Source organism: Dermacentor andersoni, chromosome 10, assembly GCF_023375885.2.
Source record: "Dermacentor andersoni chromosome 10, qqDerAnde1_hic_scaffold, whole genome shotgun sequence".
NCBI lineage: Eukaryota > Metazoa > Arthropoda > Arachnida > Ixodida > Ixodidae > Dermacentor > Dermacentor andersoni.
In genome coordinates, this window is record NC_092823.1 from 43,861,308 (window position 1) to 43,879,852 (window position 18,545).

Here is an 18,545-nt window from a genome sequence, read left to right on the forward strand (position 1 = left end):
TCTAAATACACGAGGAAGGAGAAATCGTTTTCTTTTTCTTATGAAGCTTTAGTATGCGTGCTGTTATCTAAATACACGGAAAAAAGAAATCGTTTTTTTTTTTTTTTTTTTTTTCAGAGCAAGCATTAGCTCGGGGGCTCCTATCTAAATGCACGAGGAAGGAAAATTCGTTTTTCTCAGAGGAAGCTTTAGCTCGGGGGCTCTTATCTAAATACATTGGGATGGAGAATTCGTTTTTCTCAGATGAAGCTTTAGCTTGGGGTTGCTTTCTAAATACACAGGGAATGATAAATCGTTTTTCTCAGAGAAAGATTTAGCTCGGGGTCTCTTATCTAAATACCCGAGGAAGGAGAAATCGTTTTTCTCAGAGAAAGCTTTAGCTCGAGGTCTCTTATCTAAATACACAAGGAAGCAGAAATCGTTTTTCCCAGAGGAAGCTTTAGCTCAGGGGCTCTTATCTAAATACACAAGGAAGGAGAAATCGTTTTTCTCCCAGTAAGCTTTAGCTCGGGGGCTCTTATCTAAATGCACGAGGAAGGAGAATTCGTTTTTCTCAGAGGAAGCTTTAGCTCGGGCGCTCTTATCTAAATACACGGGGAAGGAGAATTCGTTTTTCTCAGAGGGAGCTTTAGCTCAGGGGCTCTTATCTAAATACACGGGGAAGGAGAAATCGTTTTTCTGAAAGCAAGCCTTAGCTCAGGGCCTCTTATCTAAATACACGGGAAAGGAGAAATCGTTTTTCTCAAAGCAAGCTTTAGCTCGGGGGCTCCTATCAAAATACACGAGGAAGGAGAAATCGTTTTTATGAGGAAGCTTTAGCTTGGGGGCTCTTCTCTAAATACACAGGGAAGGAGAACTTTTTCTCACAGGAAGCTTTAGCTCGAGTGCTCCTGTCCAAATACACAGAAATTATAAATAGTTTTTTCAGAGAAAGCTTTAGCTCAAGGGCTCATATATAAATACACAGAGAAGGAGAAATCGCTTTTCTCAGAGGAAGCTTTAGCGCAGGGGCTCTTATCTATATACACAGGGAAGGATAAATCGTTTTTCTCAGAGAAAGCTTTAGCTCGGGGGCTCTTATCTAAATACCCGAGGAAGGAGAAATCGTTTTTCCCAGAGGGAGCATTAGCTTGGGGGCTCTTATCTAAATACATGAGGAAGGAAAATCGTTTTTCTCAGAGGAAGCTTTAGCTTGGGGTCTCTAAATACACGAGGAAGGAGAAATCGTTCTTCCCAGAGGAAGCTTTAGCTCGGGGGCTCTTATCTAAATACACGAGGAAGGAGCAATCGTTTTTATCAGAGCCAATTTTAGCTCAAAGGCTCCTATCTAAACACACAAGGAAGCATAAATCGTTTTTTTCTGAAGAAGCTTTAGCTCGGGGGCCCCGATCTAAATACACAGGGAAGGAGAAATCGTTTTTCTCAGAGAAAGCTTTAAGCTCGGTGTTTCTAGCTAGATACACGGGGTAAGAGGAATCGTTTTTCTGAGAGGAAGCTTTAGCTTGGGGTCTCTTTCTAAATACACGAGGAAGGAGGAATCGTTTTTCTCAAAGGAAGCTTTAGCTCGGGGGCTCTTATCTAAATACACGGGGAAGGAGAAACCGTTTTTCTGAGGAAGCTTTAGCTCGCGGGCTCTTATCTAAATACACGGGGAAGGAGAAATCGTTTTTCTCAGAGCAAGATTTAGCTCAAAGGCTCCTATCTAAATACACAAGGAAGCAGAAATCGTTTTTTCTGACCTTTAGCTCGGGGGCCCTTATCTAAATACACAGGGAAGGAGAAATCGTTTTTCTCAGAGAAAGCTCTAGCTCGGGGTTTCTACCTAGATGCACGGGGTAAGAGAAGTCGTTTTTCTGAGAGGAAGCTTTAGCTTGGGGTCTCTTTCTAAATACACGAGGAAGGAGAAATCGTTTTTCTCAAAGGAAGCTTTAGCTCGGGGGCTCTTATCTAAATACACGGGGAAGGAGAAACCGTTTTTCTGAGGAAGCTTTAGCTCGCGGGCTCTTATCTAAATGCACGGGGAAGGAGAAATCGTTTTTCTCAGAGCAAGATTTAGCTCAAAGGCTCCTATTTAAATACACAAGGAAGCAGAAATCGTTTTTTCTGACCTTTAGCTCGGGGGCCCTTATCTAAATACACAGGGAAGGAGAAATCGTTTTTCTCAGAGAAAGCTTTAGCTCGGGGTTTCTACCTAGATACACGGGGTAAGAGAAGTCGTTTTTCTGAGAGGAAGCTTTAGCTTGGGGTCTCTTTCTAAATACACGAGGAAGGAGAAATCGTTTTTCTCAAAGGAAGCTTTAGCTCGGGGGCTCTTATCTAAATACACGGGGAAGGAGAAATCGTTTTTCACAGAGGAAGCTTTAGCTCGGGGGCTCTTATCTAAATACACGAGGAAGGAGCAATCGTTTTTATCAGAGCAAGTTATAGCTCAAAGGCTCCTATCTAAATACACAAGGAAGCAGAAATCGCTTTTTCTGAAGAAGCTTTAGCTCGGGGGGCCCCTATCTAAATACACAGGGAAGGAGAAATCGTTTTTCTCAGAGAAAGCTTTAGCTCAGAGGAAGCTTTAGCTCGGGTACTCCTATCTAAATACATGTAAAAGGAGAATTCACTTTTCTCAGCAACCACTGCACCAAATTTGACGAGGTTTGGCGCATTTAAAAGAAAAACTTAAAATGTAGTGACAGTTGGTTTCGAATTTTCAAATTACGTCGTCTATTCTTTATTAAAAATTGGCAAAATCGAAATTTTTCGAAAGACGAGACAAACAAGTTTACAACTCTATAACTCAGCAACGAAAACATCACAATTCTGTGAATTGCATCTAATAGCACATATAAAGCGCACAAAATTGATATGTTACACATGAATCTAAAAAAATTTAGCAATGCGGAACTACAGCTTTTGCAGAACCCTTGTGAACAACGTAACAAGTTCACGTAACATATAATATGACGTATCGAATTTGTCCGTTTTCAATGATCTTATGGATGCCATTTATAGAACCACGATATCTCTTCTTGATGCAGAGCTGTCAATTTCTAAACTTCGTGCTTCTATTTTTTTTAACTTTCGAATTTTCGAATATTCTTAAACAAGTTCCGGGCCTGAATCGGAACTCCGGTTTCAACAGTCGCTAGAATTTAACTTTCTCTCGCAAATGCAACAAATTTCATCAAAATCGGCCGAGTGGTTATCTCATAAAAGTGTTTCTGCGTTTTACATGTGTTTGAATAGGTGGCATCGGAGTTGGGCCCGAGCTAAAGCTTCCTTTTAAAAACGTAAAGCTCAAATAGGAAATCATGCGAGACTGATAATTGTTCCAACGGGCTTGTAACATTTTGGTACATGTAACATTTTGATATACAATGCTCGTAGCTTGTGATCAGTAAAAATGTCCAAGCAGCCTGTATATACGGTTCGCCGGCTCATGACCCGCTTTAAATGAGCCTAACTTGTTAGCTTTAGCAAAAGGCAAAGCAAAGGCTATTGAACAGCTTATGTGCATAATGAAATAAAATATTACTCATGAAGTGACCGTAGCGGTAAGCAAAGATACGTAAATATTTGTTCAAAACAATATAAAGACAGTAAACAGAAAATAGCAATGTCCAATAACAACGAATTAGCAGATAAAATCTTTAGAACAAACAACCACAGGGCGTAAGAGGTAAGCGCTCGAGCTTTCATATAGGTAAACTGGTATACAACAACAGAAACGTAAAACAGAGCCCAGCAATTACTGTCCCGTTTAAAGGTCATTACGAGTTGGCGCCCCATCAGGCGGATCCGCTGAAAGCACTTGATTTCCGCGAGCGTGCCGAAACGAAGACGGCAAATAAGCAGCAGCAGCAACAACAACGCAACCGCACTCACGCTCTCCTTAATTGAAGCGCACAACCACGCTAATAGAGGTCGACACGTTTCACCCCCAAGTTCGAACATACTGCCTCCTCGCTATCTCCCCTACCCCCATTACATTCCCTCCTTTTATTCACATCTGCAGCACGCGCCTCGTAGAATGAAACAAGATGAAGAAAAAAAGAGAGAAAGAAAGCAAGAGAGCAAGGCGTTAAAAGCGATTAACAAGGTCGCAAACTGGCGGCAGGCGTTGCTGCTAATTAAGCCGACTTGTACACCCCCTCCGCCACCCCATATCCTCCCCTCCTGCCAACGAGATTAAAGAGCCGCTGAAACAAAGGTCACTAAACGGAGTAGCACGATAAATAAAGCCACCGCCGAAATCTCGCAATCCCACGCGCGTGACAGCGCGTCGACTGCTACAGCGGGGGCAGGCGGACGAGAGGGCACGATGTGTCGTCGTCTGCTCGCTGCAGACGTGCGTGGGACAATCGCGTGGGGGGGAGCGAGAAAGGATCGTCTGTTCGCGCATGCGCGCGCGCGTGCCTGCACGTCGTGTCGTCTGCTCGAAACATAGGAGACAAAAACAGAAAAGAAAGCGTGAGTCACCGCACAGGGACGAGTGTACTTGGTTGCTGCCGCGCGTTATACGGGTCACTGACTGTCACGTTTCCGCTGTTACAACCGACAGGTTAATATGTTCAAGAGGTGTGGGTCGATGGACGGTTTGACGGCAACGGCGAGGAGGCTTTGGCTCGAAACACCCTTCGCACGCGCCTAGGTGATGCATGATCGAGCTGCGTGTCCCAGCTGTTGTTTTACTCTGACGACAGAACATTTTAATCTACGCCAGAGTTACGATACGAGTCTATTCGACCCTTGTGGCAAATCATTAGGTCGAGGTTGTAACGTCCTGAAATTTCGCAGTTCTTCTTTAACGTGCACCCAGTGCAAATTAAACGAGCGTTTTTTTACGTTTCGCCGCAACACAATGCGGCCGCCGAGGCCGGGATCGAACGAGAGAGCGTGAGTTCAGCCGCGCATTGAGCTATCCCGGCAGTTACCCTTATTCACGTGACGCTCTAGATGAAAGTGGAATATTGTCGCGGTGCAACGAAGACGGGAGACGAGGACCCGCATGTTTGTTTTAGTAGCCGAGCCTAGAGAGAACCTCTTAGTCTTCTAATCTCCGCGAGGGCGATGCACAAGACAAGGCCTAATAAAACTCCGATCATTGTCTTTGTCGCCGACATAGAAGAGACGCCGCATTTGCCTCATTTCTGGCTTCAATACTCTACACCAGCGACGCTTTCTTCTTGAATAGTTCCTTCCTCCACGGCGCTGGCACTTGGCAGCGCCCGACATCGCCAGCTGTTCGACCCGCGCGTTCTCTCCACCCCCACACCCCTCCCCCACAACCCTTCCTTGAACCATTGTAAGTCCACAAGTCCTCCTTTCCTATCTCTCACCAGAGAAGAGAAACAAAGACAACACAGAAAAGCAGCGGGAGGAGCACACGGAAGAGGCGGCGATAAATGATAAGAGGCCTCCTCGCCGCTTGCATCACACGGCGGCCAGAGCCTCGCTTCCAGTTCACCCGTCGCTGCCCTGCATTGCTCTTGCTTAGCTTCCTGGCGCCTACGTAACTGCGGAAAGCTTGCGCGATCGCTCGTTCGTTCGTTCATGCGGGTACGCGTGTGCGTGCGCACGCACTGCGTTGGGCCAGGCCACATTTACGGTAGTGGTGACCGGACCAGCGCTCGCTAAAAACTACACTCCGTTTAAACAGCCTTAAACGAAACGATGTGCGTGTAGTGTATAGGTCGAGAAAACACCACTTCAGCGTTCTGAAGAGGATGGATGGATAAATGGATCTTGACTGAACTTACGAGCACTACCTTTGAAACGAGGTGGTTATTTCTGCCACGTTTTACTGCTGCCCTTAAACACGATCTCCGAGACTCGTGGTTCGTGTTAACGAACCGTCTAACCTAAAACGATAAAATATTATGGGTTTTTACGTGCCCGAACCAGGATCTCGTTATGAGGCACGCCGTAGTGGGGGTCTCCGGATTAATTCTGACCATCTGGGATTCTAACACGGCTGTTTTTTTGTTTTGTTTTGTTTTTTTTTGCATTTCGCCCCCATCGAAGTGCGACCGCCGTGGCCGGGATTTGATCCCGCGACCTCGTGCCGTCGAACCTTAAAGAAATGTATTGCCTTAAAATGTGCAATGTGTTTTCGTACTGTGTGCTCACCCCCGTCTATGCCCCACCAACACACTCGTCGCCTTTTACAACTCTCCGCCGCAAGGTTCATTAACCTTTCGTCTACCATCCTTCAGAAGAAGCTTCAATTAACTTAGCAGCGCGAATTTGAGTACGTGGGAACGGATAAATCGTATCGCTCAGCAGCACCTACCACTGCAGCGAATTTCACGAGGTGTATCGCATTAAGCAAAAAAAAAAAAAAAAGAACTTTAAGATCGGCCACTTGTATAGGATGCAGATCTTTTAATTAGGTCGTCCATATTTTAACGAAAGTTGTTCACAATCGCAAAATCGAACAAGCAATGAAGCGTCGAGTTTACAATTCAGTAACTAGTAATAAACAACGATAACGCAATTTTGTAAACAGCACCTATTAGGATATCTACACGGATAAGACTGACCTTATCAGCCACTCTGAAATATACACCACTAATCTGTGAGTAGGATTTCCGAGAAAAAAATACCTCGTAAGCACTATAACAATTTCACTTGAAGTGTAAGCTAATGAGATGAATTTATCAGATTCAGTTTGCAGAATTGCGATATCGCGTTTTGCTGCACGGAACTAACTGTCCACAACACAGGAACTTCGACTGAGAGCATCTCGATGATGGAGAGGGAGCATATATTTCGTTAAGAGGGTCGTTCGAGGCAGTCTTTATTGGCTTCAGGGGCCGTCGTCGGGGCAGCTTCGCGATTTTTTACCGCGCGGTATATAACTTCGCGGTGGAGCCGAGTTACGATCGAGCGATAGCCATAGCTCGAAGCACCGGGAACACTTCTGACATATAAGTATGAGCGATAAGCAACTGCTACGAAAAACCACCGATTTTTAACGCAGCTCGCACGCCCAAGGCTAAGTCGTCTGCACTACGCGCCGGAGCAGACGGCTTCCCGCGAGCAGAAGTACTGATTCGCCGACTATTTCGAAAAAGATAGAACGCCATGGCCGCCGCAGCGGATCCTAGCAGAGCAATCCGGTCCTTTTATTTTAATTCGATATTGTTATAGGCGCACCACACCCATTTCGGTGGTGCATAACAATCTAAAACTCAACGTGGGCTTATCCCGAGGACAGCGAAGTCTAACGCAGCGTCTCAAAGTGTTGGCTGCCAGGAGTGAAGAATGCGATAAACTGTCACGTGACGCATGCGCGCGCCAGGATTGGGCGCCGCTGTACTGGAAGACAGCACGGGCTCGACCTCCGACAACAGTTGAAGGGACACTAAATCAAGTTTAGATTGACAAAGCATCACCTGAAAAGTGCATTTTCTTTAATCTGACTTATAAGAGATTGAGCAACAGAGGAGAAAATGAAGCCCAAAGTTCCATTTTCTGAACTTCACGCCGGACGCCTATTGCGCTGGCACGTCAGTGCGAGATACGCAGCTCTGGGCACCGACACGAACGAGACGATCGTTCCTAGCCACTGCCCGACGGAAACTTACAAATCGGCGCAAAGTTTTGGGGAAAGCAGAAGGACGGAATAGCACAAGAGGCGGAGATAGCGAGCCAATTAAAAGGCACGGAGGTGGGCAAGCGATCGGGGAAAAGGCGAAGGAGAGAGAAATGGGGTGGAGAGGGCATTCGAGGCGATCGTAAAAAGGCCCCGGTCCCTTTCTTCTTGATGGAGTCGCTCGTCAGAACGCGACGGCGTCTTCGGCAGTGGCAGGGTAGGCTGAGAATAGGAGTTCTGTACTACGTAGGAAACATAAAACGAACGCCGGGAGTTGGTCGGGGTGGCGAACGACCCCTGCAGGGGTTGTCTTCTGTAAAGCCCCCCCCCCCCCCCCCCCCAATCTCTCTCTCTCTCTTTTTAACGATGTGCCGCAGCGACGGCGCAGAAGAGGGACGCGCGCGCGTTTTGAGCGATAGGCTTACCCCCGAATGCAGAGATCTAACTTGGCTCGAACTTGACTTCTGGCAGTCTCAAGACAGCTTCGCCGCGCGTCGTAAATCGTGCTTGATCTTGCGGACGACTTGCGAACGACTTGGCTGCGTCGAAGTCCCCTCAAGTTTCAAGTCTGCTCCCGGGCTAGCTTGAAACTGACTTCGTGTGTTATTCCAACATGGCAGCCTCCCGAACGGACGTCGCGCGCAGGTTAGCTGCTTTCGAGTTTGCTTGCCACGCCATGGATACAGCATTTTCAGAGGCGCAGCCCTTGCTGAAAATTCCGCGACCCACCCTACGTGACCGAGGGAATCCGATAGAGCTGTACGGCGACGAACAATTCCTCGGTCGCTACAGATTCACGAAGAACGCCGTACGACTTCTCGCTATGTTGCCTATCCGGGTAAGCGGGGACAACAGAGGACCGCCTGTGTGCCTCCCATGCTGCAGTTGCTGATGGCTGTGATGTTTTACGGCGCTGGCACGTTTCAAACAGTCACCGGAGGTCCGGTCCGCATTCCTCAGTCAACAGTGTGCCGCGCAGTTGGAAAGTGACTCTGTTCATCGCGAAGCACCCGCGCCCGATGCTGGTGCGCTTCCCGCAGTCGCGGAAAGATTGATTGCGAGCGTATTTTCTCATCTCCTGTGACTACACATGCCATCACCAGTTATTAGCGGTCACGACCATATTTACGCTCAGCATGCCGAACTGTCACGCACTCATCCACTGAATACGAAACATGCGCATTAACATAATAAAAAGTAGCCCAAATAAGTCAGTCATGCAGTACATGTGCACTTACCAGTTTTGTGGCGCTTTCCCTTTTCGTTCGCAGCTTCCTCTTTCCGCTTTTGCTTCAGGTTCGTCCAGCATTTTTTCCGTTGCAGGTGATCGCGCCGCGTAATCCCGTGGTTGGCATTATAACGTTTTGCTATTTCTTTCCATGTCTGATTCTTCTTGGTCAACGACGCGACATCAGTTTTCTTGCATTCCACAATATGCTTGTAGTCGTTCACGAGTGTCGTCAGCAGGCTCTTTTTCTCTTCTGTAAAACGGGGTGCCGTCTTGCGTTGCGGTGCATTCTCTTGGGAGCAGACCGTACGTGAGTGCGACATTTCAGCGTCAAAGCCTGTTGACAGAACAGCAATTTCGTACCAAATGCGGCGCGCGGCCGTCGCGCGAGCCCCAAAACTTGTTTTCCTAACAGACGACACTTTCCTAGCAGACGACACGCACTGCCAATTTGCAATGTTTGCGACTGTGCCACACTCTCCCTCTCGTTGTTCTCGACAAACCCTCCATGCGAAGTAGACAAATCGTTTGCACGTGTCATTTTATTTATTTATTTTGTTTTTTATCGGGTGTTGTCACCCATATGGGTCCGGGCAGGAGGACTCTACGGCGCTCGGTACTCTTCGTTCGCAGCACATGTTGCAGTTTTTCTCTTGCTTGTGCCTCCGGCCTAGTGCGTTCTAATAGGTTGGTCTTTTCTTCAAAGGGTCACGTAGCCCGAGCAGAACAAGGGCCGTCGCCTTCCTTCTGGAATGCCTATAGGCGAAAAGGGACGCGCGAGCTCCCTCAGAAACCGACCGTGTGCCTCGTCTCGGCCTCTTGTATCCGGTTGCCGGCCCAGACGGCGCATGAACGTCTTGCAGCAATCGAGAACAAAAGCCGTTTAAAGACCACCATACGAACCAACCATTTCGTTCGCTTCTCTACGGCCAGTTATACAAACACGCAACAATACCTCAGAGTTAAAGATAAGCTAAAACCAAAATAAGTGTGACGATAAAATTGATTTGCACTCAAATACACTGTCGCCTAAAAGTGTAGCGGCGACTTGAAAAAGTGGTGAAACCTGCAACTCAAAAAGCGCGCCAAAACACCGAAATTTGAAGACCACCTAAACCCGCCGGGAACGCGCGCTTTCCGCAAGCAACACTGCCCATCGCAGCGGCGGACGTAGCCAGATGGAATAAGTTTACGCAAACTATACTTCAGCACTTATGCCCTGGTGGAAATTTGGAAAGATACATACTTTTTTGCTGTAAAACGTGCCTTACGCTAATAAATGTATTGTTAACCTCGAACACAGACGAGCAACTTGCTTTGGCGTTGAAGCACAGTCTTGACTTGACGAAGCAAGTTAGCTTGAGCGTCTATGAAACGCGAAAGCCAACTTGGGCGTTTTGAAGTCCGCCTCTTGCTTCGGGCCGACTTCATCAAGTCAAGTCCAAGCCCGATCCAAGTTAGATCTCTGCATTCGGGGGTTAGTGGGCTCATTGGATTTGCTGTTCCTGGAACGAAGCGAGTTGGAAAAACTCGTTCAAGGCATGCGCCGTGGGGACGGGAAAACGAGCCCCGGACCATGCCGCAGTTCAGCACTACAAAGGAATTAGAAAAATGAAAGAAAACGTATTCAACTTCCCTCACTGTCGACAGGAACGGTTTGTTGATGGATAACGCATGATTAGCCATTTAAAATGTCGGAAGGGGAGAAAAAGAGAGAGAGAGAGAAGTGGAAGGAAGAGAGAGGAGCGACGACTCAGCGGGAAGGTCGTCCCCGCCTTTCACATATATACAAGCTCAATAGTACGTCGTACTCCATCGGGACCTCGTTCACTGCCCCTATAGCTCGATGTTTGACTGATTTCCTCAACCTATGAGTTTTCTCTTACATTACTCCTTTAATTTTTTTTTTTTTTTTTTTTTTTTTATTATGGGGTTTTACGTGCCAAAACCACTTTCTGATTATGAGGCACGCCGTAGTGGAGGACTCCGGAAATTTCGACCACCTGGGGTTCTTTGACGTGCACCTAAATCTAAGTACACGGGTGTTTTCGCATTTCGCCCCCATCGAAATGCGGCCGCCGTGGCCGGGATTCGATCCCGCGACCTCGTGCTCAGCAGCCTAACACCATAGCCACTGAGCAACCGCGGCGGGTGACATTAATCCTTCAAAATCATCGTAAAGGAGCTGCAATAACCACTGTACAAGAAGTGGCTAAATCTATTCCTACTTTCATTTCGAGCAGACAGACAGATTAGGGGAGGGGGGGGGGGTGACGCTTGAGCCGCGTAAATACAGCAACTTCGTTTAGAGCACCGGTGTGCTCAAACGGCGATAATAAAGTCAGATCAACTTTATTAACAAGCTATATCCAGAAAGAGAGGCACCAATCAATGGCGAGAAGTGTAATGGCATCATTACTCTTGATCATATGCTTTGACAGTGTCCTGTGTGTTTCACAGACTGTGACAAGGAAAGAGACTGGTGGCTGCGAGTCCTTCACAGTGGAGTTCTTTTAGATCAACTACAGGCCATCCAGAAGGCCCACGATACGGCGGTAAGGTTAAACCTTAAGGTCCCGACGTGGGAGCCGCCTGCGTACACCTAAGTGTTGATCTTCAGGACCTGAATAAGGTTCATCATGCCATACCGCCATTGCAGCCAAATTAACCTCGCAACAAAGTTTTAAAACTACATTGCACGGCGCTTGCGCAGCACTGTCGGGGCGCCATTACGCATTCCGTTTCACCGTCCCTCGAACACGTCGCGCCCTTCTAACCCGGCTTACCCTGACCCTTCCCCTCCCCCCCTCCCGCCCACTCGAGAGAGAGCCGGGAGGCTGCCCAGCTCGTCTGCTCTGCCTTAGAGAGCCAACGAAGTGGCTCTCTAAGGTAGATCAGGTAGCAGGTCTCGCGGCTAGGACCCGAGCCTCCGCGGAGGCCACAGGGGTCCCGGACTAGGGACCCCTCCTAGATTTTCTAAGGGGCCGGCCCTTAAGGTGCCTTAAGCGGCCGGCCCTTAAGGTCGTCCTCAACTCTCCCTGTAAATAAGTGAAACGGTAACCACCACCACCACCGCGAAACAAGGAAGCCGAGAGAGGACACAAACTGGATGGCAGAGAAGGACGCTCACCTTGCAGCCCTGCCACCGACAGAGGTAGACGCCCTGGTCCCTGGTCTGCGTGTCCACGTGTGCCCCGCGGACGTGGTCGCCCAACGAGTCCTCGCTGCGGAGGCGCATATCGCAGTCCAGCCAGCGACACGTGAACAGGCCGTCTTCGGCCGCCACCGACGCCGCCGACTGGGACGAGGAACACGGCGAAGGCGCAGTGGTCAGCAGCGACGACGAAGGCGCCGAGAAGACCGCCGCGGTCGTCGTCGACGACGCCGTTGACGTCGACAACGATATCGTCGGCGGCGTCGTTAGCGCCAGCGAATCCGTCGTCGGCGTTGACGAAATGGACATCGACAGCGCGGCCGCCGACGCTGCGTCATCTTCGGCTGTAGTCTGTGTTGCTAGTAGACACTGCGAATCGTCGTCTCCTGGAATGCTGCCGCAATTGCTGCTGGTGCTGCTGGTGCTACTGCTGCTGCTGGTACTACTGCTGCTGCACTCGGGTGAACAAGGTGGTAAGATGGGCGACGGCGGTCTTAGGTGCTCGTGATGGTGGTGGTTTTCGAGGTGGGTGTTGCGGTGGGGCTGGGGGTGGTGCTTCGCGTGGGTCTCTTGATCTTGCGGTTTGTGATCCTGCGGTTGCGAGTGGTGACTGTGGTGTTGATTGCGTTGATGATGATGATGATCGTGACCAGTGTGACGATGTTCCTGCTCCTGGACGTGGCAGCTGCTCCGGCGCACCTGAGGCGAGCCGCACGCGACCTCGGAGCCGTCGCCGAGCGTGAGTCGTTCTTGATGATGGATGTTACAGTGAGGCTGATGGTCCTGGTGGCGACAGCTCCGCGACGGCGACGCCTGGTGGCCGCTAGTTTCCGAATGACGGTGCGCTTCCGACTGGTGATCCCTCCGGTACCCACGTAGCGAACTGGTGCTGATACAGTGTTGCGGGTCCAACCGGTCCGCGACGAGATCGATACAGTGTCGCAGCAGGGATTCCACCTCGGCTTCTCTCCGCCGACAGATGTCCTCGTCCTCCGCATCGTCGTCCTGCGAAGAACAAAACATCCGTGTCGCAGGGCCAAAACACATCTCTGCACGACATGGCGCAGGTATGTTCGTTAATGGTGACGCCTTTCCCCTCATCCTCAGTGTCGATATCAGAGAAGTAATGTGAACGTCGTGAAGAGGAAGAAGGCTTGCTATTCTGGGTCAGTACTACCGCGACGGCTAGAGATCGCTGTTTCTCGCCCCGCAAATTATCTTCAAAAGCGATCGCCTGAAAATACGTGACCCAGTTGCATAAAGCGAAGGACGTGATGTGGATAAAATTAAGAGGTTTGTCACTGAGTATGAATTTATATTAAAAAAAACTTTTTTTCTAGTATACGCTATGCTCAAACCTGCCACAAAAAAGAAATGTTGCCTAAACAAGCTCATGTGCGTCTCGGTGACGACTAGTGGTTAACTTCAACCACTAAATCGATAGCACAAATCATACGCTGATCCAGTTTGCCTTCTGTTTAAAGCAAGCCACGAACTGAACCTTCTTTTTATCTCGGGTTCTCGATCGTCTAGAGTGCCGAGATTCTCGAGAAGTTTGGATGAAGTTTGGATGAAGTTTGGAGGTGTACGCGCACTTTCTGTAATCACAAGTTTAGAGGCGACCACGGCAACTGTCTCGAGCTTATGGACGCTTCGATTCGGTCTTCGAATCTAATAGTCACCCGCAAAACAGGTATTAAATCGTATTAGCTATTAAGGCTCTTAAATCGTCAAGAGCGCACGGTCAAAGATAAAAATCCTTGCAAACGTGTGATAAAAGTTCACCACGGCCTGCGGCCGTAGAAGACACAAGACTTGGAATGTTAGCCAATGGAGCACGTTACGTTATTCAGGAAACCCGACTTTCTTCTAAACAGCGATGATTCGCACTCTCATGAGATTTTTTTTGTATGCTAACAAACTATATGTACCAAATGCTCTGTTTGTGCCTTTAAGTAACGCTTGATAGCGCGCAATATGATGACAAAAACTGGCTAACATTGTGAATACTAGACTGTGATCATAGTTTTACATAGCGGTGAGAACGGCTGTACTTTATTCGACAACTGTGCGGGAAGTATGCGATATTCGATTCGATTCCGCTGTCATTACATTCCTACAAGATCCGGCTTCAAATTTGCACACTCCTACGCACACGCATATGGTTAACACACTGCGAAGCTTTTGCAAATAATGGTAAACCTGTGTTATCACATTTAGGTGTTTTACTTTGCAACACACTCTGAGTAAGAGCTTAGTTATAGACAAGTGGATGACACTTCATCAATGTCTTCCAGAGCGTTTGAATGAGTTGGGACAGGCACTTCATATATTTATTTAAATTACGAGCCACGCCATACCGCCTTTAACAAGTGCACGTAACGTTGTGCGCCTTTCTTCCCCGTTTTATTTTTCGTTGCGCGCTTTCTTTTGAAGTGAGTCCCCGGTTTTTCAAAACATCGCCCATTCCAGAGACTACACTCAGACAGCCTAAAATTGCAGCGCCACAAAAAATGCAGTGCCACAAAAGATGCAGTTGTCGATCGGCACCGACACTAGCAGAAAGCCGTTTTCACCCTGACGTCGCGGCAAATTGCGAACGTAATTGGCTCTTTACATACATGTAGAAAACCTGTTCTCTAAATGAAATTACATTAAACATCACGTACCTTCACTAGTATCCCTTTACCGAATTTTTTCCTTGCCTTCGCTAACTGTCTCCCTCTAAACCAAATGTCTACTAGCTCTGCCTGACCACTTCCATCCCAGATTAAGTGTCCTTTCGTAAGGAATGTAACGATACTTGGGAAACATAAGCGCAGTCTGAGGCAACTTGTGATCAAGCTGTGCGCGCCCCACAGGTCACTGGTTCACGATACCTTAACGTGGAGCCCAGTACTTCCCAACAATGCACTTTCTAAGACGTGCCTCGAAATAACAAAGGGCCAGAAGGTTGGACTACTCCCACTACTCTACTCCCTCCACTACTCCCGGCTCTGATGCGGCTAGGTCCAAATCGACATACCTCGGCGCGGTGGCTTACCGATACTAGCGGACTATCCCGCTTCCTTGCGTCTCCAGATTGCCTCCTCTTGCGTCTGCTGCTTTTGGCACAAGCTCCCGGCGGTGACGCAGGTGACACAGCCGCTGCCTGGGACACACCACACTTGGCCGACGCAGACGGCGACGCCTGCAGACCCACGGAACTGGAAGACGTCGTCGCCAACCCCGTCACACACAATGCAGCATGGGAAACGGCAGTCGCCGCCGAGCAGCTGGAAGACGACACTGACACGCTCGGCACCGGTGACGTCGCCAACGGTGACAACGACGGCGGCACCACCGGCCCAACAGTCGACGCGGAGCTGTTCGCTAAAAAACACTCCACGGAAGACGACGCCGTAGCAGAAGACGTCGCAGTGGCAGTAAATGTAGCAGACGGCGATGAAAGACACGAAGCAGACGAAAAGGAAATGGCGGCGGCCAGAGCAGACGACTGTGGACGCGGCGAAGCGGGCGGCGAGGAAACGGGCCGAGACTCGGTCGTCGTGGCCGAAGCGGCGGCCACGACCTCGTCGACGAGCCGGAGGTCGCGCTTGCGGGCTTCGGCGGCGGTCTCCCCCTGCCGGTGCTGCTGTGGCAGCAGGAGCCGGGAGAGGTTGAAGCCGGAGTCCGGGGGCGCGGCGTCCGCGAGCTCTCCGGACACCAGGATGGCGACGCTGTCCGGCAGGCCCTCGGCACCACCGGAGTCGCTGATGACGCTCTCCGGGGAACACGGCGCAGACGAGGCGGAGTCGCTCGATGACCGGCATGACTCTCCGCTGCTCGTGGCAACACTGCAAAGGGGTAGCGTAAGAACAGAGGCAACTGATGAGCGACGCAAGAAGCGTGGTACACAGTGAGCACAGCAAAGAAAGCAAGCAAGCATGCACACTACGTCGAAAAAGTATGCTTAACTTGTCACGCCTATACCCTGCTGTTCATTAACTCTACGCGTTTACTGCACTAGATATACACTTACCGATATGAGACGGAGATCTTAAGCAATCCGCGTCAACTTCCAGTCGGCAGTCGGCCAGAGCGCAACATTTGGTGGGTAAGGGCTATTGAGGACTTCAGAGAGGCCTACCGAGGGCTGCTGGACAACTGCTGAAAAGGCGTTCTGAGTGCCAGACCTGGTGTGTTCTTAGTTCAGTTTTTCTTTGTACCTCTCCCTCTCACTGGACTTGTAAATGTGGTGCCGAAAACATGAACAAAAACTGATGCGATTACTGGGCTGAAATATGGAAACCTACTATAGTCGGCGCCAGCCTGATAATTGCAAACAAGCTCCACCCACAAAAACGCAGCGCGCCTAGGAAAGAGCCGAGCCCGCCAGCTGGGTAATGGTACCTATTAAGACAGTCAAAGCGGACAAAATTGATTAATTATGCACCGCTCGCAAATGTGCCTCCAACTTGCGAGTAGGGTCATTGCGAAACTCTCATAAACACTGAAAATCCCACAAATCTATGAGTGATACATCGCATTTGTCCGCTTGATATGCTCTCAAACGCGAAGTTTTCCAAACTAATAATTTTGCTTCGGCGCAGAGTTCTGCATTTCTAAACTATGTGCCTCAGTTCTTTTCTTTTTTTCATTTCAACTTAATTTTCGGCAACTTTCGCACACACTTCGAGGCCCTCAGTCACACTTCTGCTCCCCGCAGTCGGTAGAGCATAACTTATGCAACAAAAGTTCATTCAAATCGATTTAAGCGGTTGTCTGATAAAAACGCTCTCGAGTTTCAAAACGTACTCAAAATACGGAAGTGGGAGTCGGGGCCTCACGCAAATCTTTCCTGTTCAAAGAGCATGTTCCTTACGGATCATTTGCTGGCACATTCGAAACGTCCCGGACAATGTCGCCGCGCATCAAGGCCAATACTGCGCAACCAGTCCCCACTAGAGGTCGCACACGAAGCTAAAGTACTCGCGGGCAAAGATTATTCCTTCAAACACTGGGAAATTTACTTACACATCCTTGCCGACGGACATGGAAGCGGGAAAAAAGAAGACCACCTCGTTCCCAGAGGGCAAGAACTGCGTCCACGGCGGGACTTAAGAGCGGAAGCAAGCAAAGAACACTGCGGTTTCTTCGGTGTGGCCGGTGCAAAGCCGCCAGGGGCACTTCGAGGGTTCGTAGTTCCCAGCCATAGGAGCGCGAGCGCAGTGAACGCTTAAAGACGGACGTGCGCCGATAATGCCGTGTCCGGGATTAATCCGCCGTTCCCACGAGGCGCCGCAACCGTTCATCGCCAAGCGGTCGCTTCCGAGTCCAACCACCACGGGGAACATCACCACGGCTAGGCACCGCACGTCAGATGAAACGAGGTCGCACGTCACAAATCGATGTCCACACCAAAAGAAAGTCTCGCAGGAAAGGAGCCGCGGCCAGAATGAGCGAGACACGACGAGACCTTAACTATTATACCACGAGCGCGTTCCAAAAGGTCAATCAAAAACGAACTTCTTGGGGAAAAAACGATATGCACATTTATAGTAAAAGCTCGAGAGTTCGCGACTTCCACGCTGGACTGCGCTCGGAACCCACCGGGAGAAAGAGGAAGTTCTTGAATTCACGCGCGCGACTCTTACAGCCGAACAAGAGAAATCACGCGCCATTGGCGCACCGATAAATGTTCAGACCCTTTTTCAAGCAACTCGCAGTGCGGCGGCGTCGAGTCCTGTGGCACGGCGCTTAACGTCGCCGACCAGGCCAAAGCCGCGGCTCGGCACGACGACGTCGCACGCGGCTTCCGGAAGGGGACGCTCCGGTCCGCCACCGCAGCCGTCTTGCACGCGACCCGAGCGGGCCCACGCGCCCGCTGTCATCGCGTCGCGCGCTCGCGGGGGGAGGTCGAAACCACGTGACGCCGAGCGGCCGCGCTATCGCGGTGCAACCCCGGCGCACGGTCTCGTAGCTCGTGCTACGCTAACGCCGGCGTGCAAAACTCGAGGAGGGGCGGGGGGAGAGAGAGCGGGGGGGTTACATTCGCGTATGGAAAAACATGCGCAGTGTTCAAACGCGTGGAGAACCAAGTCGGGAAAAAACAAAGACTGATTATGCGCTTGGCGGGAGAGAACGACGCCGGGACGATGACGCGGTCGCATATGTGCGCCCCACGCGACGTTTCGGGTTTCGACGCCGAGCCCGTGCTGTGCACATGCCGAAATTCGAGGAGACGCGCTGGTTCCTCTTTCCCGGGCGAGCAGCGCACGCAGCTTCCCCAGGAAGGCAACGCGAGCAACGGCACGTGCAATCCACGCGCGTGCGACGCGTTCCCGCCGGAGAACCGGCGGACACACAGGTGCTCGATCGGCGGTGAGCCGCTTTTAAAGGGACGCCCTCGCTCACCCCACGACGCGCAGTCGAAAACCCCCGCGCGGGAACAATAGCCCTGATTGGCTACTGGCATCAGCCGACAACTCTAGGGAAACGCCCTTCGATGCCCCTACGCCATCGAATAACGCTCAGAAGCGGGAGCCAGAAGCCGCCATCTAGCGGCTGCGGCGCAGCGTCCGTGACCAGTACGT

At 50.1% G+C, this 18,545-nt stretch overlaps 2 protein-coding genes across 3 annotated transcripts in view; one reads left to right on the forward strand and one right to left on the reverse strand.

The window, feature by feature from the left end:
• The window catches only part of jing (AE binding protein 2 jing), a 196,786-nt gene that overhangs the window by 63,070 nt on the left and 115,171 nt on the right, over positions 1 to 18,545 (reverse strand). For both annotated transcript variants that reach the window (XM_050194517.3, XM_055062212.2), the window contains exons 2-3: positions 15,014 to 15,806; positions 11,947 to 12,975 (exon numbers count right to left, since the gene is read on the reverse strand). In XM_050194517.3, coding sequence (XP_050050474.2) covers positions 11,947 to 12,975; positions 15,014 to 15,806 — 1,822 coding nt within the window. The remainder of the gene's footprint in view (positions 1 to 11,946; positions 12,976 to 15,013; positions 15,807 to 18,545) is intronic.
• The window catches only part of Tsp (Thrombospondin), a 46,215-nt gene that overhangs the window by 4,480 nt on the left and 23,190 nt on the right, over positions 1 to 18,545 (forward strand). The gene's annotated exons all lie outside the window — the stretch shown is intronic.